At 41.2% G+C, this 25,650-nt stretch overlaps 2 protein-coding genes across 4 annotated transcripts; one reads left to right on the forward strand and one right to left on the reverse strand.

Annotated features, from left to right (window-relative positions):
• The first annotated feature begins 8 nt into the window (after positions 1-8).
• On the forward strand, positions 9-13,036 carry usp14 (ubiquitin specific peptidase 14 (tRNA-guanine transglycosylase)). Of its 3 annotated transcripts, none has more exons than XM_053629958.1 (16): positions 9-54; positions 8,874-9,019; positions 9,147-9,179; positions 9,288-9,392; positions 9,480-9,583; positions 9,689-9,747; positions 9,838-9,968; positions 10,523-10,603; positions 10,699-10,784; positions 10,887-11,001; positions 11,277-11,342; positions 11,434-11,526; positions 12,119-12,247; positions 12,328-12,388; positions 12,477-12,584; positions 12,801-13,036. In XM_053629958.1, the coding sequence occupies exons 1-16, from the start codon at positions 24-26 to the stop codon at positions 12,950-12,952; spliced, it is 1,500 nt and encodes a 499-aa protein (XP_053485933.1). In that variant the 5' UTR covers positions 9-23; the 3' UTR covers positions 12,953-13,036. The 3 variants fall into 3 exon arrangements, with proteins under 3 accessions (XP_053485933.1, XP_053485934.1, XP_053485932.1); XM_053629959.1 differs by lacking the exon at positions 9-54 and adding an exon at positions 4,532-4,705; XM_053629957.1 differs by lacking the exon at positions 9-54 and adding an exon at positions 8,161-8,257.
• Positions 13,037-15,791: 2,755 nt separating this feature from the next.
• thoc1 (THO complex 1) lies at positions 15,792-25,231 on the reverse strand. The gene is made up of 21 exons (XM_053629956.1): positions 25,096-25,231; positions 24,525-24,598; positions 24,230-24,290; positions 23,962-24,028; positions 23,394-23,512; positions 23,227-23,275; positions 23,017-23,112; positions 21,673-21,755; positions 21,506-21,573; positions 21,294-21,402; positions 21,036-21,170; positions 20,789-20,889; positions 20,547-20,613; positions 20,175-20,225; positions 19,903-19,973; positions 19,560-19,655; positions 19,323-19,388; positions 19,099-19,182; positions 18,162-18,309; positions 17,980-18,061; positions 15,792-16,357 (listed from the first exon to the last, which is right to left on the reverse strand). Exons 1-21 carry the CDS (start codon positions 25,141-25,143, stop codon positions 16,080-16,082), a joined length of 1,953 nt encoding a protein of 650 aa, XP_053485931.1. The 5' UTR covers positions 25,144-25,231; the 3' UTR covers positions 15,792-16,079.
• Positions 25,232-25,650: the final 419 nt, after the last annotated feature.

Genomic DNA, 25,650 nt, shown 5'->3' on the forward strand with positions numbered 1-25,650 from the left:
GCTAGTGGCTTCGCGATGAGAACATGCTCATGTGTACTGCGCATGCGCTGAAAGGTCTGTTTATTAGAAATAGTATAATATACTGTAGATAATGAACGTAAATATAAAACATTTATACATATAAAATATTTTCTAATGGGATGGACTAAACTACTACTACGACTAATAATAATAATAATAATAATAATAATAATACTTTTAAACATTTTTTAAAATATAATTTGTTCTTTTAAATACTACGAATAATTATTTGTATGTATATGTTACCCAATAAATATTGTATAACTCATAGAGTTCAGCAAAAATATCTCAAACAATAAATAATTTAAATTTGCCAAGTATAAATTTACATATAGGGCAACCGTGTTTATTCCTTTACTTTTTAAAATATAAATATTTATTTTTTAATATTCAACAGTTTATAATCCATTTGAATCTATCAAAAAAACTTCCAGAAAACAGAAGGCTTGCACTTGACGTCATGACGATGACGTCATCCGTCGTTATTCGAAATATAGAGTATATTCCAGTTGTAATAAAACCCATATGTACTCATTTAAAATTGACTTAATTTTCGTATTTTTCGAGTAAATCAGTCTGCGCTAGAGAACTCGTCTGATACTTCAAAACAGAGCAAAACATTTTCATCAAACATGGTTTAGAAATATTTATAAAACTTTGTTAAACCTTAAAAATCATTAAATATTATGTTTATGTTAATATAATTAAGTTTTATACTTTTTTATATTGTAAGTCTCTGTTTCTTACATGTTTATATTGTGTAAGTGCAAAACTTTATAACTCCGTTCATTCCTGTTCACGCCCCAGTACCGCCCTCTAGCGCCGCTGTCTTACATTGCAAATTAAACAGGACGTGGGCGTGGTTTTTCCCACAGACCGTTGGTGTGTAGTGCGCATGCGCTGCGAGTTCCGCGGCGAACTGCACGCGTCACTGAGCGGGCTCTTCATCCAACTGAAATACTGACGAGTTTTTACACTGCTAAATGCTCAGATTAGGATCCAGATCATATTAAATATTTATTTAATATTGTTTTAAAATGTAAATATGTTTCATGTTTTAGGGAAAAGTCCAAATAAACTGCTGATCTAGGATTTCCATTTTATATTCATTTAATTTTTTATATCTGTCTGTCCACCTCTCTGTCTGTTTGTCTACCGTTCTCTCTGTCTGACTGACTCTTGACCTGTCTGTCTATCCACCCATCTGTCTACCCTTCTGTCTGTCTCTCTTTCTGTCTACCCTTCTGTCTTTCTGTCTACCCTTCTCTCTGTCTGTCTGTCTAACCACCTGTCTGTCTACCCTTCTGTCTGTCTGTTTATCCACCTGTCTGTCTATCCACCTGTCTGTCTTTCTGTCTATCTACAGAGGATAGAAAATAAATACACCCCCTTTCAACACTTTGACATTTAGTTGTGTCCGGTTCTGTGAACTTCCTGGATATAAATGTGACCTGTTTTCTCTGATTCAAACATCACAATATTCTACATGAATGTAATTAATTCATTTTCATTTGGAAAAAAAGAGAGGACTTGACTGACAGATCTGAACTTAGTGAATTGTTTGTAAGTATACACACCCCAGAGTGTATACTCATGGATTTGGAGATCTTCCCAACTCCTCTTTGCAGAATTGTTCCAGCTTGGAGAGGTTATGTTTTTGTTGTTGCTGTTGTTTTGTGTTTTTTTTTTGTTTGTTTGATTGTTTGTTTGTTTTGTTTGTTTGAAGATGGACATCAACCTTCAAGTCACTGTATGGATTTTCAATTGGATTTAAGTCAGGGTTTGACTAGGCCAATCCAGAACATTCAGAACACCTTCTTCCTAGCAAGCCACTCCATGTTAGCTTTGGCCTTATGTTTACGGTCATTGTCCTGTTGGAATATGAAATTCCAACCCATTTTCAAATGTACTTTCCCCAGAATCTCCCTGTATTTGACTCCATCAATCCTTCCACATTATGCTTCCCCCACCATGCTTCACATTCAGGATGGAGTTTGGGTGGACTTTGGTGTTGGGCCATGTTTGTATTCATGGCATAAAAGCTCTACTTTGGTTTAAACTGATCACAAAAGCTTCTGCCAGTTCGTTGAAGTATACTTATGGTGATGGTGTCTGTGTACAAACTTCAAGCAGAACTCCAGATGGACTTTTTGAGTAATAGCTTTCTTCTTGCCATGCTCCCATACAGGCCAGATGTGTGTAATATCTTTGATTGTTGTATGATGCACGTTTTCCTCTGTTAGACATAAAATCCTGCATGTCTTCAAAGTTGCCATTTGGTTCCTGGTGGCCTCTCTGACCAAGTGTCATCTAGTATTGATGGACTCCCAGATTATGGCAAACTGTGGGTGGTGCCATGCCCTTAACAGTGTTCTATGGTATCTTCAAAGCCTTAGAAATCTTCTTACATCCCTCATGTGATGTGTACCTTCCCACGACCTTGTTGTGGAACCGTTTTAGGAGGTCTTTGGAGCTCATGTTGCTACCTTTGTGTGGATCTGCACTTGGAAACTGAAGAGCCATAGTAAACAGCTGTTTTTATTCATGCTATCAAAACAATTGCTGTGATTCCACACAGGTGTTGAAAAATTAAGTGACTATGTGACCTTGAAGGCAGGTGGTTATTCCTGAGGTTGATTAAGGGGTGTTAAAGTAATTAATGGGGGTGTATACTTATAAAACCAAGATAATGCAGTTGTTCATGTAAAAAAAATAGATAAACATGTTTATTTTAAGAAGAAGCCTTTGTTTGTCACATATCCCAACTTATTATGAAGTTGGGTTCACAGAGCAGGATAAACCATGATACAGCACCCCTGGAGAACAGAGAGTTAAGGCCCAATAGTGGTAGTGGGGTGGTATTGGGGCTTGAACCCTTATCCTTCTGATCAGTAATCCAGAGCCTTAACCACTGAGCCACCATGGTTTGTTTGTCATTATGACATTAAATTGTTTGTGCAGATTAGCTAGGAAAAAAATTATTTATTCTATTTTAATGCCAGTTTGTACGGCAACTAAATAGTGAAAATAGTTAAAGGGTGTGTATTAATTTTCTATCCACTGTATCTGTCTGGCTTTCTTTCTGTCTAGCTGCCTGTCTGTCTATATGTCTGTCTGTGTGTAGCATTTATTCTTTAATTTAGTAACTATAAACATAATTTTAGGCATAACATGATTAGTGTTTTATCTGTTTATCTATCTGTCTGTCTTACTTTCTAATAGGTTTTCTGTATAGCTGTCTATATACCTGTCTATCTGTTTACATATCTCTCTGTCTGTCTGTCTAGATGACTGCTTGTATGTCTATTTGTCTAGTGTGTAGCATTTTCCTTTTGTTTATTAACACTAAACACAATCTTAATCATAACACGTGATTAGGTATTATCTCTCTGTCTGTTTATCCATCTACCCTTCGGATAGTTTATTTGTCTGTCTGTTTATCTATCAGTGTAGCTGTCTATCTGTGTCCCAGTCCTTCTGATAGTCCGCTCCCCTGTCTATCTGTCTCCATGTAGCATTTATTCTTTAATTTAGTAACAATGAACATAATTGGTGCCCTACGATTGAATGTCTATTGAACTGTTTATGTGTACCTGTCTGTCTGTGCATTTTCCTTTTGAAATCTATCTGTCTCCCATTCGGAAAGTCTGTGTATCTGTGTTTCTATCTGTGTGTGTCTATCTATCCATCTGTGTCTCTGATGTGTCTCTGTTTCTCTGTTATTCTCCCTTTAAAACAATGCCTTATTTGTTATTAAATGCTGTCAGTGACAGTTTAACACAGATAAAATGGCTTAGAAATAAAAACAAATAATAACTACAAGATTTCTACAAAAAAAAAACCCAAAACAAACCAAACCCTGGAATTAAAGTTTTTTTTTTTGGTTAGTGTTTAATTTCTTATTAACCCTCCTATTATGTTATAGATCAATGTGACCCATTTCCACATTTGAGATGCCTGAAATACTGGTTAATCTCTCTTATTCTCTTTGAAATTTTTGGACTTTACTCATTTAGGGTCATGAACTTATATGCAAACATTTATTCTTATGCCTAGTCTTGGACAAGCCATAATAAAGGTTTACTGTTTAAAGCTGTTCTTTGCTGTTTTTGTGTGTATTTAAAGTCATTTTGATCCATAACATAATGGCTGTAACTCTTTTTCCCAACATAATAAGAGGGTTAAAGTGAATGTGATGATTCTGTGCCGACATGAAAGAGCAGTTTGATTTAACAAAAAAAAAAAAGAGAAAAAACTTGCAGAAAGCGAATTAACATTTTAATTGTCGAAGCATCACCATGTATTTAACGATTTCAGATATAATAAGAAACTCAAATCACCGCTTGAAAACAGTTAAATCGCACCGGTGTTTCTCTTTTTCTAATAACTTCTCACTACCAGCGACGCCATGTTGAAATGACGTCACGGATCCGTACCGTAGCGTTGCTGTGAATCAGGCATCACTAGTCGCTCGCGTGTCCTGTGTGTGCGCGCGTGCAGTAGTCCGTGCAGTCGATAGCAGATCGGATCGATGTGCTTCACAGCGCGTGCAGATGCAGCGTCATTCTGCTCCGATGTTTGAATGAAAGTCGGTGGAAACGGGTCCGTGCGCGCGGAAGTTTAAACCGGATTCTCTCTCTCTTACACACACACACAGACGGACACACCATGCCTGTATTTACCGGTACGCGCGTGTACACACCTTCTGTCTCAGCGGTTTTTACAGAATATCGGTGTGTGTATCTCGCTCTGTGTGTGTGGGGGGCCGGAAGTTAGCATGAGAGCTAGCAGGACTGGGCTAGCCTAGCCCACACGGCAGAGAAGTATCAGTGTTTTATTTGATAGATTAAGTGTTTGAAACGTTTCCTAACATTTAACACGATCAGAGAATTCACTCGCATGAGGAAACGGAAGTAATAAGTTGCCAGAGCGCGCGCTCGGGTTAGTGCATGAGTGAGTCAGTATGCTAGCTAGCTTCGCTAAGCTAACGCACAAGTGTAGCTCGGACGCTGAAAAATGATTAGTTTTTGTTTTTATACGGTTGTTTGTTAATGATTAATGTATGGTTGTGAAATGTAATGTTATTAATAGTGAAAAATATTATTAATAATAGTAAATCTTTCGGTCTGGTAGACGCCTAGTTAGCTAAACTAGCCTACTAGCTGTCTACCTAGCTTAGAGTAAACAGGAGGACGGTAACGGGAATAATACGTGTTTGTATTATTGTATTTTATTATTGTTGTGATACAAAGGTTAGAAAGTAGTTTAAACGTGAAACGGAGTTAGCTAACTGTGCTACATTAGCATCAGGGGGAAATCCGATGTTTTTCAGAAAATATAAACGGTAAGGGGTGAAGAGAGGAGTAAGGGCCAGACACACACACACTCTCTAACTGTCATTCATCACACACACACTCCACTTTATCATTCATCACACATACGCACACTCCACTTTATCATTCATCACACACACTCCACTTTATCATTCATCACACACACTCCACTTTATCATTCATCACACACACGCACACTCCACTTTATCATTCATCACACACACTCCACTTTATCATTCATCACACACACTCCACTTTATCATTCATCACACACACTCCACTTTATCATTCATCACACACACACACTCCACTTTATCATTCATCACACACACTCCACTTTATCATTCATCACACACACTCCACTTTATCATTCATCACACACACTCCACTTTATCATTCATCACACACACGCACACTCCACTTTATCATTCATCACACACACGCACACTCCACTTTATCATTCATCACACACACGCACACTCCACTTTATCATTCATCACACACACGCACACTCCACTTTATCATTCATCACACACACGCACACTCCACTTTATCATTCATCACACACACGCACACTCCACTTTCATTCATCACACACACGCACACTCCACTTTCATTCATCACACACACTCCACTTTATCATTCATCACACACACACACTCCACTTTATCATTCATCACACACACACACACTCCACTTTCATTCATCACACACACACACTCCACTTTATCATTCATCACACATACGCACACTCCACTTTATCATTCATCACGCACACTCCACTTTATCATTCATCACACACACTCCACTTTATCATTCATCACACATACGCAGACTCCACTTTATCATTCATCACACATACGCACACTCCACTTTATCATTCATCACACACACACACACTCCACTTTATCATTCATCACACACACTCCACTTTATCATTCATCACACACACTCCACTTTATCATTCATCACGCACACTCCACTTTATCATTCATCACACACACTCCACTTTATCATTCATCACACACACTCCACTTTATCATTCATCACACACACTCCACTTTATCATTCATCACACACACTCCACTTTATCATTCATCACACACACTCCACTTTATCATTCATCACACACACTCCACTTTATCATTCATCACACACACTCCACTTTATCATTCATCACACACACTCCACTTTATCATTCATCACACACACTCCACTTTATCATTCATCACACACACTCCACTTTATCATTCATCACACACACTCCACTTTATCATTCATCACACACACTCCACTTTATCATTCATCACACACACTCCACTTTATCATTCATCACACACACTCCACTTTATCATTCATCACACACACTCCACTTTCATTCATCACACACACTCCACTTTATCATTCATCACACACACTCCACTTTCATTCATCACACACACTCCACTTTCATTCATCACACACACACACACTCCACTTTCATTCATCACACACACACACACTCCACTTTCATTCATCACACACACTCCACTTTCATTCATCACACACACTCCACTTTCATTCATCACACACACTCCACGTTCATTCGTCTCACACACACACTCCACGTTCATTCGTCTCACACACACACTCCACGTTCATTCGTCTCACACACACTCCACGTTCATTCGTCTCACACACACTCCACGTTCATTCGTCTCACACACACACTCCACGTTCATTCGTCTCTCACACACACACTCCACGTTCATTCGTCTCTCACACACACACTCCACGTTCATTCGTCTCACACACACACACTCCACGTTCATTCGTCTCACACACACACTCCACGTTCATTCGTCTCACACACACACTCCACGTTCATTCGTCTCACACACACACTCCACGTTCATTCGTCTCACACACACACTCCACGTTCATTCGTCTCACACACACACTCCACGTTCATTCGTCTCACACACACACTCCACGTTCATTCGTCTCACACACACACTCCACGTTCATTCGTCTCACACACACACTCCACGTTCATTCGTCTCACACACACACTCCACGTTCATTCGTCTCACACACACACTCCACGTTCATTCGTCTCACACACACACTCCACGTTCATTCGTCTCACACACACACTCCACGTTCATTCGTCTCACACACACACTCCACGTTCATTCGTCTCACACACACACTCCACGTTCATTCGTCTCACACACACACTCCACGTTCATTCGTCTCACACACACACTCCACGTTCATTCGTCTCACACACACACTCCACGTTCATTCGTCTCACACACACACTCCACGTTCATTCGTCTCACACACACACTCCACGTTCATTCGTCTCACACACACACTCCACGTTCATTCGTCTCACACACACACTCCACGTTCATTCGTCTCACACACACACTCCACGTTCATTCGTCTCACACACACACTCCACGTTCATTCGTCTCACACACACACTCCACGTTCATTCGTCTCACACACACACTCCACGTTCATTCGTCTCACACACACACTCCACGTTCATTCGTCTCACACACACACTCCACGTTCATTCGTCTCACACACACACTCCACGTTCATTCGTCTCACACACACACTCCACGTTCATTCGTCTCACACACACACTCCACGTTCATTCGTCTCACACTCACACTCCACGTTCATTCGTCTCACACTCCACGTTCATTCGTCTCACACTCCACGTTCATTCGTCTCACACTCCACGTTCATTCGTCTCACACTCCACGTTCATTCGTCTCACACTCCACGTTCATTCGTCTCACACTCACACACACACTCCACGTTCATTCGTCACACACTCACACACACACTCCACGTTCATTCGTCACACATGCAGATGGACAGACACACTATGCCTGTATTTACCGGTACGTGTGCGCGCACACCTTCTGTCTCAGCGGTTTTTACAGAATAGTGGTGTGTGTATCTCTGTGTGTGTGGGGGACCGGAAGTTAGCATGAGAGCTAACAGGACTGGGCTAGCCAAGTACTATACTAGTTCTTTCTTTTGTTCTACTTTCCTTCTTATCTGTCTTTTGTTTTCTTTTCTTTCTTTCTTTCTTTCTTTCTTTTGTTCTTACCTTCTATGCACTCTTCTTTTCTTTTTCCCCTATTTATTTTTGTGTCTGTCTGTTTTTTCTTCCTTTAGTCGTTCCAGTATTTATATGATCATGTTTCATGTGAATCCTTAACAAGTTTTAAAAGGCAATTCATTAATCTAATATAATTAGTAACGCCTTAATTGGTATTAAAATATCTTAAATCAGTTTTTCAAAAGTCTTAAAAATGCAAAGATATGGGAAGTAGTATTTTATTCATCTTTTATTCTGACATTGAAATTTAAAATAAGATATATAATTTACCGACTGCCTCCTGCATTAACGGCACTCAGATCAGGGGAACGGAACCAACAGCACAGTGAGTTTCAGCACCAGCTCTTCTCTCTGTAACGGTGTGTGTGTGTGTGTATAAAATTCCCCCACAGTGAATGTGAAGTGGGGTAAGGAGAAGTTTGAGGAGGTGGAGCTGAACACTGAGGAACCCCCGATGGTGTTTAAAGCCCAGCTGTTCGCGCTGACCGGAGTTCAGCCGGATCGACAGAAGGTCATGGTCAAGGGAGGAACGCTAAAGGTACAGCACTCACTCTCACACACGCATTATTTTTTATATATATATATATATATATAAAAAACTCTTTTATGATGCTGTCATGCTGCTCTCTTTTTGAACTCTTTTTCTCTTTCTGTCTTTCTCTCAGGATGAAGAGTGGGGGAACATCAAGATCAAAAGCGTGAGTACGGCTGCCTGACATCTCTGAGGAAAGAGAAAATAAGATTTTAGAGATTTAACGTCAAAGAACAAAATAAACTCAAGGAGGTGGGGGTGTGTGTGTGTGTAGGGAATGACGTTCCTGATGATGGGATCAGCAGATGCTTTGCCTGAGGAGCCGTCCGTCCGGCCGATGTTTGTGGAGGACATGACTGAGGAGCAGCTCGCTTCAGCTGTGAGGCACTAGTTTATGTTTATTATTATTATTATTATTTCAGCTATTTCCTAATCCACTCTCCATATTACCTGTGTGTGTGTATAGATGGAGTTACCGTGTGGACTGACGAATTTGGGGAACACCTGCTACATGAACGCTACGGTGCAGTGTCTCCGCTCAGTGCCTGAACTCAGAACTTCTCTCAAGAAGTGTGTGTGCTAAATAATGCTTCATTACACAACTATAACGTACTGTGTGTGTGTGTGTGTGTGTGGAGGAAGCTGAGACGTTTACGTGTGTGTGTGTGCGCGCAGGTATTCTGGTGCGTTGAGATCCTCTGGAGCGGGCGCACCATCTCAATACATCACAGCAGGTCAGTATGGGCGGAGCTACAAACAGTGCTGATCACTAATTTGTCAAATAGAGTACAGTACAATTTACAGGTGTGTGTGTGTGTCTATAGCTTTGCGTGACCTGTACGAGTCGATGGATAAAACTTCTTCCAGTATTCCTCCCATCATCCTGCTGCAATTCCTGCACATGGCCTTCCCTCAGTTCGCTGAGAAAGGAGACCAGGGACAGTACCTACAGCAGGTAAATACCTACCGCTTACACCCTGATTCCTACACCCTTACGCCATAATCCCTTACACCCTGATGCCTACACCCTTACACCATAATCCCTTACACCCTGATGCCTACACCCTTACGCCATAATCCCTTACACCCTGATCCCTACACCCTTATGCCACAAGCCCTTATATCCTGATTCTTACCCCTTATGCCATGATCCTTTACACCCTGATCCCTACACCCCTATGCCATAATCCCTTACGCCCTGATCCCTACCCCTTACACCATAATCCCTTGCACCTTATGCCATGATCCCTACACCCTTACATTATAATCCCTTGCAGTTTACGCCCTATCCCCTACCACTTGCGCCATAATCCCTTACACCCTGATCCCTTACACCCTGATCCCTTACACCCTGATCCCTTACACCTTGATCCCTACCCCTTAGGCCATAATCCCTACACTCCAAACCATACATCCATAACCCTAAAGGGCCAACAGGTAAATAATCGCTACACCCTGATCTCTACACTTTATTCTACACCCTGAATAACTCTCAGTTTGTGTGTTCAGGATGCCAATGAGTGCTGGGTCCAGTTGATGCGTGTTCTCCAGCAGAAATTAGAACCTCAAGAACCTGAAACTCCCATGGAGGTACACTAGTTACTTAGTACATGAAATTAGATTAACAACAGGAAGTGGTTTAAAATGTGTCTCATGAATAAAAATGTTGTGTTCCTGATTTACAGACAGGTGACGTTGACGGCGGAGCTGCAGCTTCATCCGCAAAAAAGAACTTCATTGACCAGTTTTTTGGGTTGGAGTTCGACACTACGTATCCTTTATGATCCGCAACGCTGATTCCCATGAACAGTGACAAGGTTTATGTATACACTGTACTTGTGTGTGCGTGGCTCTTTAACTCGTCCATGTACAGAATGAAGTGCACAGAGTCCGAGGACGAGGAACCCACCAAAGGTACAGAGAGCCAACTGCAGCTCAGCTGCTTCATCAACCAGGAGGTCAAATATCTGGCAACCGGCCTTAGATTGGTGAGAATGAAAAGGGGGAAATTCTGATTGTTCAGAAGGTGTTATTAATTTTCTATAACAGCAGTAACACATTACCGTTTCTGTATCGTAACAATGCATTCACACGGACTTGGGTGTGCTGTTATGGGGAAAATAATCAACTTTAGGGTGATACCAGTGACTGTGTTTTACCACTCTTGTATTATTATTATTATTATTTTTTTTCTAATAAAGCATTTTTTTTTCTTTCTTCTTTGACTGTTCCTGTTAATATATTTATTTCTCTCCTAATCCAGAGACTTCAAGAGGAACTAACGAAATTTTCTCCACGTCTACAGCGAGACGCTCTCTATTCGAAAACGGTACGACACAGCATAAGGCAACTCGGTTTGTTTGTTTGTTTGTATGATGCTTTTTACAATAAATAAGTGTTTGTTTATTTGTCCGTTTCAGTCTAAAATCAGTCGTCTCCCGGCGTATCTTACTGTTCAGATGGTTCGCTTCTTCTACAAAGAGAAGGAGTCTGTTAACGCCAAAGTCCTCAAGGTGAGAGTCAATGTTATTTTTGTATCTGAACAAATAATCCCAAGGATGTGTTTCATGCTGGATAAGTGTTTGTTCTGTGTTGTGCAGCATCTTAGGGGTTATGAGGTCCGGCTCTACTCCAGGACTTTTCGTTCTGCAGCTAGGACTATATTAACAAAACATATCATATATGATGCTAATTATGTATGTTACTGTGCTATCATTTTTGTATTAGACTAAATGTTATATAGTAACAAAATACCCCCACACACACTGCAGTTCCTGCCCAAAATGCCCCCACGACCAATCAGACTGCAGTTCCTGCCCAAAATGCCCCCACAACCAATCAGACTGCAGTTCCTGCCCAAAATGCTCCCACGACCAATCAGAATGCAGTTCCTCTACATTAACAAAACATATATAGGTGGTGATGCTTGTGTATGTGACTGGTATCATTTTTGTATTAGACTAAATGTTATGTAGTAATGTTAGACCACTGTAACCCCGTTACTCCTGCTGCTAGTCGTCTGGTACTAATTTAGAAGGAATGAGCAGATGTTGGTGGAATGTGTCGGTGTCTTAGCCTGGCTCTGTTGTGTGTTTGTGTGCGTAGGACGTGAAGTTCCCCCTCATGCTGGACGTGTATGAGCTGTGCACTGCTGAGCTGCAGGAAAAAATGGTGTCTGTGAGGTCCAAGTTCAAGGACATGGAGGACAAAAAGCTGGAGAAACAGCAGCAGAAGGTAAGCTTTCACACACTCGCCCATCCTCTCCATGTGTACTGAGGACACGAGTTCCGATTCTCCTCATTTCTGCTCCACAGATCAATAAGACGGTTGAGGCTCCAAAAGAAGTGAAATACGAAGACTTTTCATTTCCTGACGGTGTGTATATGTAGACTTTTCTATGTGAACTATAATGAAAACACAGTGAATGATGAGATAAGTGAGATAACGTCTTATTGGTGTGCAGATCTGGGCTCCAATAATAGCGGTTACTACGACCTGCAGGCTGTTCTGACACATCAGGGCCGCTCTAGCTCCTCTGGGCATTACCTCGCCTGGGTCAAGAGGAAAGAAGGTGAGGAGGGTGTTTATGCTGTTTACACCTCTCTATATCTCTAAAGAAAAGAAAATGAACATTTTAGTGCCTATTAAACTGACACAAACAGTTCCCACCCAAATTTCCCCCTCATAACCAATCAGACCGCAGTTCTTGTATAGAATAGGCCACAGCCACAAAAGACAAACCCACATCACTGATTTTTATATATTTATTTTTAACGGACTCTTGTAGATGAGTGGGTGAAGTTTGATGACGATAAGGTGAGCGTGGTCACGCCGGAGGACATCCTGAAGCTGTCGGGAGGCGGAGACTGGCACATCGCCTACGTGCTGGTTTATGGGCCGCGGCGTCTCGAAGTCATGGAAGAAGAGCAGAAACAATAACACACACACACATGTTCTTTACCGCCATCTCCGAGCACTGTCTGCGTAAGATGTGCAATAAACCCTGGTGTCTTTCAAACCCCACCTCACATCACGTCAGCGTGGTCTCTGCAGGAGCTGCCTCCGACTCCGAGGCAGCTGCAATGCGTATTTGCGTTCTGGTTTTGGATTTTTTTTTTTTTTTAAAGTAGTAGTTTCTCCATCATGTCCATCTCATAATCTGCAGATTGTGACTGTAATCTTGGGCTGATTGATGGAAGAGATGAGATTTAGAAAGGTTAATATTTCCTAAACATTTTATATATACTTTTTTTTTTGTTTTTTTTGTTTTTGTGGTGACGTCAATAAGACATGAAAATTTCCTGATTTGCACGATAAATAACTCGCCTTACAATTATGACGCCGTACGAAACGAATTCGTGCAACGCTAAAGGTCGTGAAAATGTAGCACTGGAATTTAAACGGATCGACCAATAGCAAACACCTAGCGCACCAGGGCTACTGTTTTTTCATCCTACATTAGCAAGTTTATATCAAACTAACTATCATTAGCACTTCGCTAATTTGGCAAGCTAAAAAAGTTTATTGGTGGTGATGTATGATTTGGTTGATCAAATTTGATTCGGTTTGTTTGCTAGTGTTGTTATATATATTTGTGCCACTAGATTTTGATTAAAATTTTTCATTAACTTATGAATTTGAACTTTTGATTATTGTTAGAGCAGAAAGCGTGAGTTCGGATTTTATGAAGAGATTTAAGCGTAAACATTTCAAATGCGAGTGGCACAAATGTGTTTTTGTTCGTTTATTTAGGAGCTGCCTTCTGACTGAAACACAAATCTGTACGCTGGTACGACGATGCCGGCTTACGCATCCCGTAGCCCAAGTCTAATCTGGAGCAGGTTTGTGGTGAAAATTCCTAAAATTTGTATCACAGTTTACAGTGTTATATCTTTAAAACAAAACACTTTTGGCTTTTTTAAATGGACATGTGACTCAAATTTGTGCAGAATCAGAAGGACTGACTATAAATGACACACAAGCTATTGGTCAGGAGTCTGCGATGGTAACCGCGGGCCTCGTTGATCAGGTTATTTAGTAAAGCTTTCTTTACTAGTGTTGATTGTTCAGTTTGTTCTTGTAAAACAACAAATTTCCACCAAATTGAAAAGTTTTGCTGAATTTGTTCATGAACAATCCGCTGTAAGTTACCGAGCACAGCCGATTTACATTTAGCCACGCCCACTAAACATTTTCAGAGAGCCGAAAGAGCACCTACAAGCGGTATGAGTAAAAATCTCAGCCACCCACACTCTCTTCCTGCTTCCATGCCATTACTTTTTGATATCCTGAGTGAATCACTTCCTTTGCTTATACAGGTGCATCTCAAAAAATGTTAATATTGTGGAAAAGTAAAATTTTTTTCCTGTGATCTAATAAAAAAAGCTTTCATATATTCTAGATTCATTACACAAAATGAAATATCTCAAGACTTTTTTTGTTTGAATCTCGATGATTACAGCTCACAGAAATCAAAACTCCAGTATCTCAAAATATCAGAATAAAGAATTTATAATACAGAAATGTCGACCTGAGAAGACTCTAATCAGATAATTAACTCCAAACAGCTGCGAAGGTTTCCTGAGGCTTTAATCTCTCTGTCTGGGTCAGTACACACACACACAATCACGGGGAAGATGGAAGTAAATGCTGCATTTCATTTGGAAATCAAGGTTCCAGAGTCTGGAGGAAGTGTGGAGAGGAACAGAATCCAAGCTGCTTGAAGTCCAGTGTGGTTTCCACAGTCAGTGATGATTTGGGGTGCCATGTCATCTGCTGGTGTTGGTCCAGTGTGTTTTCTCAAGTGGAGAGTCGATGCAGCGTCTACCAGGAGATTTTAGAGAACTTCATGCTTCATCTGCTGATGAGCTTTATGGAGACGCTGATTTCCTTTTCCAGCAGGACTCTGCACCTGCCCACAGTGCCAAAACTTCTAGTAACTGCTTTGTGACCGTGGTATTACTGTGCTTGATCGTCCAGCCGACTCGCCTGACTCGAACTCTATAGAGAATCTATGAGAGACACCAGACCCGACAATACAGATGAGCTGAAGACCGCTATCAAAGCAACCTGGACTTCCAGAACACCTCAGCAGTGCCACAGGCTGATCGCCTCCATGCCACACCGCACTGATGCAGTAATTCCTGCAGAAGGATTAAAACCCTGACCGAGTATCAGCGCATAAATTAATATCCTTTTCATCAGGTCCACATTTCTGTATTATAAATTCTTTATTCGAATATACGGAGATACTGGAGTTTTTGATTTCCGTGAGCTGAACTATTGAAATCTTTCACTTTGTGTAATGAATGTAGAATATCTGAAGGTTTAACTTTTTGAATTAAATTACAGGGAAAAAAATGTACTTTTCCATGATATAAATTTTTTGAGATGCACCTGTATGTAAATGAATGTTTTTGCCTACAGATGAACTGGATTACCGGTACTCCACTCAGAGTAAACTCTTTCGTGTCCGGTTTGATAAACGAGACCCACTGCGTAACTGATTATCAAAACACGCCTTAAAGGGACACTTCAACTGTTTCAGGGAAACTGTATAAAGACATGCTATGAAGTGGTAGCGCTAAACTCCTAGCGTCTCGAACCGTTTTAAAAGTATGGACTGTGTTTTTCATTTGTGCTTTGTGCATTTTCCATTCATTCGTTTCCGACCGTGTCTGCAACCAAGCATCGACGCGAACACTTCTCGGTTTAAATTATTGACTGCTGGCTTTTTCGTAAAAATATCTGTGATCCAAACACAATAAAATGATGCAGATGGTATTGAACTGTGCTAATGCAACACGACTGATGTTTATTTGTAAATACATCAAATATGTACAAAAGACTAAAAGAAGGGTTGTACAGAATGACGCTAATCTGCTTGGAGCATAGTGTTAACAAAACCCCTTATTATTTACTAGCAGTGAGCTCGGTGTTGAACACGAGGAGCGCGTAACTCAGTCACCTCTATTACAATACTCTCAGTCCCACTCGCACTATGGGAACCATGTAAGCTAAGAGATTTACGGTTAGCATTGTGCTAAACGAAGTCCTGCTTTAACGCTCATGTTTCACTGAAGCCCTGCGCGATGCTGGCAAATCCGGCAACGTTCAGCGCCGTCACCAGGCTCTCCATGGTGGCCTGGGCATCCTCTCGGTCTTGCCAGGATACCAGCATCATTTTGGCCTGAAGCTCCACGTCGTCGCTGTCCGCTTCGATCTCACGAATCTCCGCCTCCTTCACGTCGAGGTGAGGGGCGAGCGTCTTCCACTGCGCTCCCAGCTTCTTGGCGATTTCGTCCATCTGACTATTCGTCACCAGTTTGCTCTGAATACTCGGACCTGAGACGGAGAAACAGGCTAAGTCGGCTTTATTTTACATACATGATTACTGCCTGAAAAAACTTCTACACAGAACAGAACTTTAAAATATCAAAAGCTCCATCTGGAGGAATTTATTAGCCACAATTCTTACTCAAAAACAATAAAAAGTCAGTGGTTTGTAAACAAACAATTTTTTTATTTGTCTTAAAAACCCCACAAAAGAAGAACCATCAAAACAATATTTTACTTAAATATATACATAATTAAGCCTATGAAAAAAACTGTATACTATTTATGAACAACTATATGATAAAATTATTTTTCCCCTTAACCAAATCTGAATATCTGACAATGTGTCACTTTTAAGCCTGATTTTAACATTTAAACAAACAAAAATCAATACTGCTACAATTTGACAAAACATTTAAGTCCCAGCTTCTACATTCTTGAGCAAGAATTATACCTCGTTTTAATTGTTTTCTTTTGTGATTGTTGTGGCCAAAAATGTTTGGCTTTTTTTGTGGTAAACTACTCGAGTCGGTGACATATCGATTACACAAAATTGTTTTGCACGCTCTCTCACAGCGATGTTTGTTGGTAAATGATTCCTTTTAGCTGTACTCATGTTCCACGCACGTGTATCGACGAGGTCACATGACACGCCTCGGCCCGAACCTGCAGAAAACCTACCGTAATTCAGAAAAATTTCACCTCCGCAGAATATCACGGCGTTTCTGACTATTAATATTTATATGTATATAAATATAAATCACACTTCTTTTATTTACCGAAACTGATTATCTTAAAATATATATATTTGTAATTCAGGATTTACATTTTTTAAGCCTAAACAAACTAAACTTAAACAATTGTTAACACTACGTGAGTAATTGTTATTAAAAAGGAAACAAAAAATTTTAAGAACAATAAAAAGTCCAAATCAAACTTATTTTGATAAAAAAAAATATTTGAGCTATTACAAAAACACAAATAATAGTAATGTTAAAAAACCAACAATAATCTGGTAAAAATATGAAAATATTCATTTTCTGGATTTTAAATTTCAAAGCCAAATAAAAATCCTTAAAAAAAGTTAATAAATAAATGTTAATGAGAGTTATTACATCTTGGGTGTATTTTTTTAAATTGATCAGATTTTTTTTTTCACAATTTTTCTTGCTTTCATTTAATTATCTGATTATTTTAAGCTTAAGCTTTTTCAGGGTCAATATCGTTTCCACCATAAATAAATAAACAAACAGACAAACGAGTAAATAAATGTGTTGTGTATTTTGTGTAAATTCAGCTTTCTCTGAATCTCTCTTTGAGCCCGACATCATCTTAAAATACTTCTATTTTTGATCTTTTTTGTAATAATTTACTCAAAGAGTCTGTGCTGATTATTAAGATACATTTTAAACCCTAAGTGAAAAGTCAGTATGTAAAGATCATGATGTTATACACAGTGGAGTAGGGTGTGGCCATACTGTAAAAGACCACGCCCATCTCCGGATAAAGGGATTGAACAGAAGATCTTTGCAGTGGAGTTAAACCAGGTTTCCCCTTCGACACCCGCCTACAGTTTATTTATATTTCTGTATGGTCTAGGTGGAGGTGTGTGTGTGTGTGTGCGCACTCACTGTCATTGCTCTCCTTCAGCAGATTGTCTCCGTTCTCGTCCTCCTCCTCTCCGGTCTTTATCTCCTCAGACGGGATGTCCTTCTGTTACAAAACAACAAACAAAACCAGAAATTAAGAGGGGAAAACAAACACAACATAAAGGAAAATGTGTGTGTGTGGAGAAGTAAAAAGTGTGACTCACAGGCAGCTCCTTGGCCAGTTTGATCACCATGTTCTCCAAATAATCCTCCAGACTCTTGAACTGCTGATTGGTGGGCTGGAAGAAGTGCGGACTGCGGCGTGAGAGGAGACGGAGCGCGCGCCAACCGTAATTTGAGTTCCTCACCACTCTGAACACACAGAGTTTTAACAGAATTATGGCATTATTAAGTAAGAAAGTAAGAATTATTAAGTAAGAAAGAGCCAGGCAGGAAGAGGACAAGAAGGGGAAGAGAGGCGGACAGGAAGGGGACAGGAAGGGGAAGAGAGGCGGACAGGAAGGAGAAGAGAGGCGGACAGGAAGGAGAAGAGAGGCGGACAGGAAGGGGAAGAGAGGCGGACAGGAAGGGGAAGAGAGGCGGACAGGAAGAGGACAGGAAGGGGAAGAGAGGCGGACAGGAAGAGGGCAGGAAGGGGAAGAGAGGCGGACAGGAAGGGGAAGAGAGGCGGACAGAAAGAGGACAGGAAGGGGAAGAGAGGCGGACAGGAAGAGGACAGGAAGGAGAAGAGAGGCGGACAGGAAGGAGAAGAGAGGCGGACAGGAAGGGGAAGAGAGGCGGACAGGAAGGGGAAGAGAGGCGGACAGGAAGAGGACAGGAAGGGGAAGAGAGGCGGACAGGAAGAGGGCAGGAAGGGGAAGAGAGGCGGACAGGAAGGGGAAGAGAGGCGGACAGAAAGAGGACAGGAAGGGGAAGAGAGGCGGACAGGAAGAGGACAGGAAGGGGAAGAGAGGCAGACAGCCTCGTATAATATTGAAGTTTAACAAGATGTGAAATATTAGTATGAAGTGAAATAACATCAACACCACAGATACACAATATCCATAAACCCTGAATCAGAATTTCAGGAAATAATTAGAAATAAAAGGAGATCAGATCCACATGACTGAAGTGCACTATGTAGTGAGCATGTGTGCGTACTTGTACTGATCCTCCACCATGTTGGCCGGGTCAGCCTGCTCGATGGCCTCCTCAAAAAACTCCTCCAGCGATGGCATGAACTCCCTTCAGTCACACACACACACACACACGTGTATATATAAGTAACATAAGCGTTTACTGGAAACAATATTGTTTAGATCACGAGGTTTAAACCATGATCCGTGTTCTCTATATACATAGGACACGTGTAAACGTGAACACACCTGCTGTCGGACCTGCACGCCTCCATGTTGTCAGGATTGAGGTTCCACAGTCGTGTCAGTTCATTACTGAGATCCAGAGAACACGTGGATTATTATAACGGACTTCACAGTAAATAGGATTGTTCACACTGAAGAGTCTGATCACACCAGGAAGTGTTGTTTTTACCTCATCAATTCTAATGAAATCTCTCGGAAATGAAAAGAAAAATAACACCAGGTAACGAGTTTGGTTCTTACTTTCCCATGAGGAGTTTGCGCTCTGGCCCTTTACCCAGGAAGTCCTCGGGCGCTGCTCGCTTCCTGTAGGGCCGCTGAGGTTTAGTCTCTGTAGTCCTGAGAGAGAGAGAGAGAGAGGGGGAGAGAGAGAGAGGTGCAATAGATTGTATTATGTACACATGTTCGTTCTAGTATGTTGGACTGTGTTTATGATGTTTAGGAGACGATCCCGTATAGCTTTAGCTAGCTAACAAAAACCTCTTCTAAACGAAGAGCAGTCTTAACTTTCACCGCTGCCTTCCACCATGTTCAGAAATGACAACGTGAACATTTGAAATGACCACGTAAACCTTTGATACTCTACCTCTCTTTGACGAAGCTTGGACACCCCTCGTTCTTCCAGCCGTTCCAGTTTTCTTCCGTGTTTAGAATGTGCTGTCGATCGAGTCACATGATCAGATTAGCCCACCGGATTGATTAGAACATTCACAGAGCAGAAGATTTTATCTGTGATTTCATCTAGTGTCAGTAAAATACAGTGCTGATGGAAAATTCCGGACCGTAATGTTGTAAAGCAAAGTGTTCTCTTCACACGATGGGATTTTATTAGAGACGACGAGCCGAGCGAAATCTTACCTCCACCATGGTAGCAAACTTCTCACCATCGGGCGGAGTTTCTCTGAGTAACTTCACAGGGAAAATCAAACACGTTAATAGAGTATATAATGGGAACTAGAGCTGTTACAGGAATGACACACTGATGGTGGGATAACCATCCAGCCTGGTGTGACTGACAGACCGATAGAGAGGAGGGGAGAGAATAATACAGGACCGACAAGACAAAGGAAACAACAACAACAAAAAACAACAACAAAAAAAGACTATAAGGTAAAGGAGAGTCAGGCAGGTGGGGGGCGGGGGAAGAGCCAGGCAGGAAGGTACAGATTAATATACACATATCAGTATGTACATTATACAGGAGAATATTAGCGCCTCTAGGACACTAACCTGATATACGAGCTTAGTGGTCTCCTCCATCCAGGACGTCTGATCATCATTGAGAACACAATTGGAGCTGAGAGAGAGAGAGAGAGGGAGGGAGAGAGAGAGAGAGAGAGGGAGGGAGAGAGAGAGAGGGAGGGAGGGAGAGAGATATTGACGGAAACAGTGGAAATAAATTAGCACATTCTGTCCCGAACAGTACGAACGGGTCATGTGACTATGACCTGTTAGCGTTCTCAGTTTCTCACCTTTTGAACTTGACCTGACCCTTGAGGTACTGGAAGAGGATGAGGTACTGCAGCAGGATGTGACGTCTGAAGTTACTGTCACTAAGCTGCAGATCCATTAGCTGCGCGCACACACACACACACACACACACACACACACACACACACACACACACACAGTTAGTCAGGAACTCCAGCAAGGTGGCGATGTTTCTGAATGGTTATGAAGTATTTAACCCCACTCTATATTTAACACTACATGGTGCACCTTCTCGCTGGTTAAGAACTTTGCAAAATAAACATGTTCCCCTCCGGCCGCGTGCAGGTCCTCCCGCTTCCTCCTGGAGGCCTGAGTGTCATCCAGCTTAAAGCTCTTAAACACCGCCAACGTCTCGTCCGAGTACTGAGGAGACACAGGACTGCTGGGTTAATACTGAACATACCACATACTCAGATCAGATCAGACTCCATTAAATCCAGCAGTGATCGGATCCTGACAGGAGGAGACATCGCCCTGTGTACGCACCTTAATGAAGGTCATCCAGGAGAACTTGTCGTAGCACTGTACCGGGTTCCTGAAGTAATCCTGCAGCGTCCAGAACTTCCTGTACAAGTTGTAGTCTATCGGAATGGAGCTAAAAGCACGCGCGCCCACACACACACACATACACACCATTCAGGATCAAAACTAAGACGAGATGGAAAGCGTGCTGTCGACATGCAGAGATCATTCCTCACCATGGAGCAGGTGTGTCTTCATCACCCATTTCTCCTTCTTCCATCCCATCCTCTTTAACCTCGGAGCTCTGGGAGAAGATCAACAGATGTGATTAATTACATATCTACATTTTAAGAGTTAGTGTGTATGTGTCTGTGTGTGTCTGTGTGTGTGTGCATGCGCGTACCTGCTGTCCAAGCGTGCTCTCCTGCTCGTTCTTGTTAAACACTGTGATGTTCTCCAGGTTAAACTGACTCTGAAGATTCAGACCTGAAGACGGGGTAAGAGGCAGTTGTGAAGAATAAGAGTGGCATGCTACGTATAATTACTGTTTTTATGCTAGTATTGGTGCGAACAACACTGAAAAGCTTATAAGAGGAAATGGAAATAAGACAGACAGAAAAGAGAGAGAGACAGAGACAGGAGTCTGGAAGGAAAATGGAGACACTGGAAAACTTCGACTATGGTGTAGCTCCACAGGTTTTCTTCTAAGATTGCCCTGTATTCGGTTTCCTAACCGTGATGCTGCTACCACCACCACCACCACCACCACCACGCTTCACGCTGGGGTCTCATCAGTACCACGCTTCCATAAATTCCAGCTTAAGGTCATCATCTCGCATCTGAGCTGTGGAGCTCTCCAGCTCCTTCAGAGGTTCGTTCTCTGACTAATCCCTTGGTGGACAGCCTCCTCTAGGCGGAGGCGGAGTCACTGTCACGCCGTTTTTATTTCCATTCTTTTAACAACGGATTTAATGTCACTCTGCCCCATGTTCAAAGTTTGGAATATTTATTTATTTGTTTTAATACCCAAACCCTGATTGTTGCTTTTTCCAGAACTTGTTTTGATCTCTCCTTGGACTTCTTGATGCTCTTAACAAACACTGGGTGTATTTATATAGACATCACGTGACACTTTAATCTCGACTCCATTCAGCTAATCACGACGCCTCTCATGGCGATTGGTAGAGAGATTTCACACTATAAGGAGGCGTGAATATTTATGCAAATCAGAACTTTTAACTGTATCATTTGTGAAACAATTTCACAAACGATACTGATTTTTCCCAACGTTTTCATATTATCGGATGTTTTATGTAGATTCGCGATATAAAACCCATTTATATTTATATAAAGTCCATTTCAGTTCCAGGTTGCAACTCTACAAAATGTGGGAAATCATGTGTCTCAATATGCTGCCCCCCCACCCCCCCGCGATACTGTGCTCTCTTTATTACAGTTCAAATGTTTTTTTATTTATTTTAAAAATGTTTTTCTAACAAGACATTAAAGTATCACTGAACATTGTTTTTTTTTTTTTTTTTAAAAAAAAGAAAAAACAAAAACAAACCTATAAATGGAGAAAAATCACATATCGAAGAAATGCCTTTGAGAGTCTTGATATGAATTTTTTTTTTCATATCCGACCCCCACCCTCTAACTGGAAGTGGAGGGGGCGAATACTTATGCGAAACAGAAATGTCAGAGTTGACGAGGTGAGAAGCAGCACAGCGTTTAACCGAATCCTTACCTGATTTCTCAGACAGAGGGAAGAGACGAGCTAGGAAAAGCTGAATCCTCCCGCAGAACACTGTATTCTGGGATTTGGACAATCTGCGCAGGAGATCTGTGTGGATACACACACACACACACACCTCGTTTCCTACATGTACACATCCTGCTCCATACGAGACGCCGCATCATTAACAGTCCAGTGTGTTATTTTATATTCGGCTCTTACCGTTGCACATCCTCAACAAATAGTTCTTCCCTGCTGAGTAGAAGGAACTCTGCACACACAGACACCGACAAACCACACGTTAACATGGAAACCCGCCACCTCAGCGTGTCTACAGAGACGACATGCATCTCACACACACACACACACACACACACACACGAACTCACGGATTTCCACGTGGAGACGTTCTCCTCGACAAACGAGAAGATTTGATCACACTGATCCAGAGGGAGACAGTCGAGAACGTCACCGAGCAACAGGAACGGAGTGCTGGCTGAGCAGATACCTACACACACACACACACACAGAGTACATAACACACAATAAAACTAATAATCGCTGTTCTTTTCTCTCTCTAAGTTAACAAGACAAAAAAAACCCTCCTCTGTCCTGAAGATGTGGGAAAGCTTACAGTTACGTCTTTACCTCTGACTGTTACAAAGCTCTGACACTGGAGACTCCTTCCATCAACATTACATAAACAAATCTGCTCAGTAAGTACAGATTTAGGTCTAGAGCGTCCTCTGTACACTGTGAACGAGACGTTACTATAGAAACGGTAACGCATCATTAATATAAACTTGCTACTACTGTCCGAGCTTCTCTTACAGAAACCTAAAATCAACACCTCCTCTTCTGACCAATCACAGTCCAGAACTCATACCGCGAACTCGTGTGTTTTGATGCGGTTTCTCGTCCGCACTGTATCGTGTGAGAAGTGACGTTCGTTCTCACCCTCGGTGACGCCGCTGATGCTGATGGAAATGAGAGCGAGATGATCCTCCACATCTGCATGCTTCACCTAAAGGAGAGAGAGAGAAAATAAACGATGAACTTTATGGATTATTATACAAGGTCCACACAGGTAATGTAACGTGTTATCAATAGCGTATATGGTTTTATATGGTCCTAATTCCTGCCGTACCGCCTACTGTTAAACACCTGGGGGTAAATAAACACTGGTTTACAGTCATAGCGCAAGAAGTACTGAGATGAAACTCACAATCTGTTCCTCCAGAACACCACGCAGTGACTGGTCCAGAGTGCTCTTCTTCTCCGCCTCACTGAGAAAATATGAGGAAAAACATTATGCCTAACTCATACTCATGAAACACTCTTACATTAAAAAAAAAAACAACCCATTGTAATAGATTTTTTATACCGTTAAAGGTCCTTAGTGTGCTAAAAATAACTCTACACTATGAAAACCCTTATATCTGATATAGAGAAGGGTCTTTAAGGGTCCTAGCTGTAACATTAAAATCCATCTCACATTGTGCAGATCAATAACAACATACTTTCCAGAGAAATTATTAAAAACGCCCATCAGTAGTTTGCAGTTTCGGGTCTCCAGCGCATTCCTGGTGGCAGCCTGCACAGACAAATATCAAGATGAATATCTTTATTTATTTATCTTCAGCTGATTACAGAAGACTAGACGTTTCCAGATCACTTAAATCCCACAAACTGTGCGTATTGATGTTTGAGTGTTAAATAACAGAAATAAAAACCCACATGTTTAATACTGGTAGATGAGAGGAAGGAGAAACATTAAACTGAATACACATTCCTCATCTCTAACAAATAACTACACACACAACAACACTCCTATTCTCCTGTTTAGCTCGTCAGCTCGTTAACAAACCCTATAGTCATTTAAAATAAATAAAATCCGAAGAGTATTCAGACTTTACACACACACACATTGTTCACTCTCTTGGCTCATGGTTCTGTTACAACTGCCAAAACCGGGAATATAAATAATATAAATAAATCTCACGGAAATTACACACTGATCTTAAACTTACAACATCAACACATAACTTATCCTAACCTCTTTAAAATTAATCATAACTCAAAAACATTTACCGTGAATTTATCTCTCGCTTCTATCAAATTGAACACAACCGGCGCCATCTTTGTTCTCTCTTGTCGCCAAAACGCCTTCGTTATTTTACTTCCGGCTGCCTATTTTGCACTTCCGGTTCGTGAGAAAATGGTGACGGTCGCCCAGCAGAGGCTGATGTCGAGCTGTAGAAACCTCACCACGTTAAACACACAAATTAATCCACAAAACTGTTACATTTTTATTTATTTATTTACACAAGCGTGATTTTTAAACCTTAGAGGATTCAATGTGTTTGAATAATAAACGATTTAATATGTTTTAATGCCTGAGAAACGACAAAAAAAGTGAAAACAAACCAAATAATAAAACAAAAGCTATGAGCGATTTCTACAGCTTTGACCTCACAAAAACTGAAGAATGCATGAATAAACACAAGCACACTGCATAAAGTACTGAGAATTAATACATTTTCATGGATACTTTTAAAAACATGTCTTTGAACATCCAGCCATCTTCAACCCCTTACTCCTTTTCAGGGTCGCGGGGGAGCCTGGAGTCTACCCCAGGGAGCATCG

Source organism: Ictalurus furcatus, chromosome 7, assembly GCF_023375685.1.
Source record: "Ictalurus furcatus strain D&B chromosome 7, Billie_1.0, whole genome shotgun sequence".
Taxonomy (NCBI): Eukaryota; Metazoa; Chordata; class Actinopteri; order Siluriformes; family Ictaluridae; genus Ictalurus; species Ictalurus furcatus.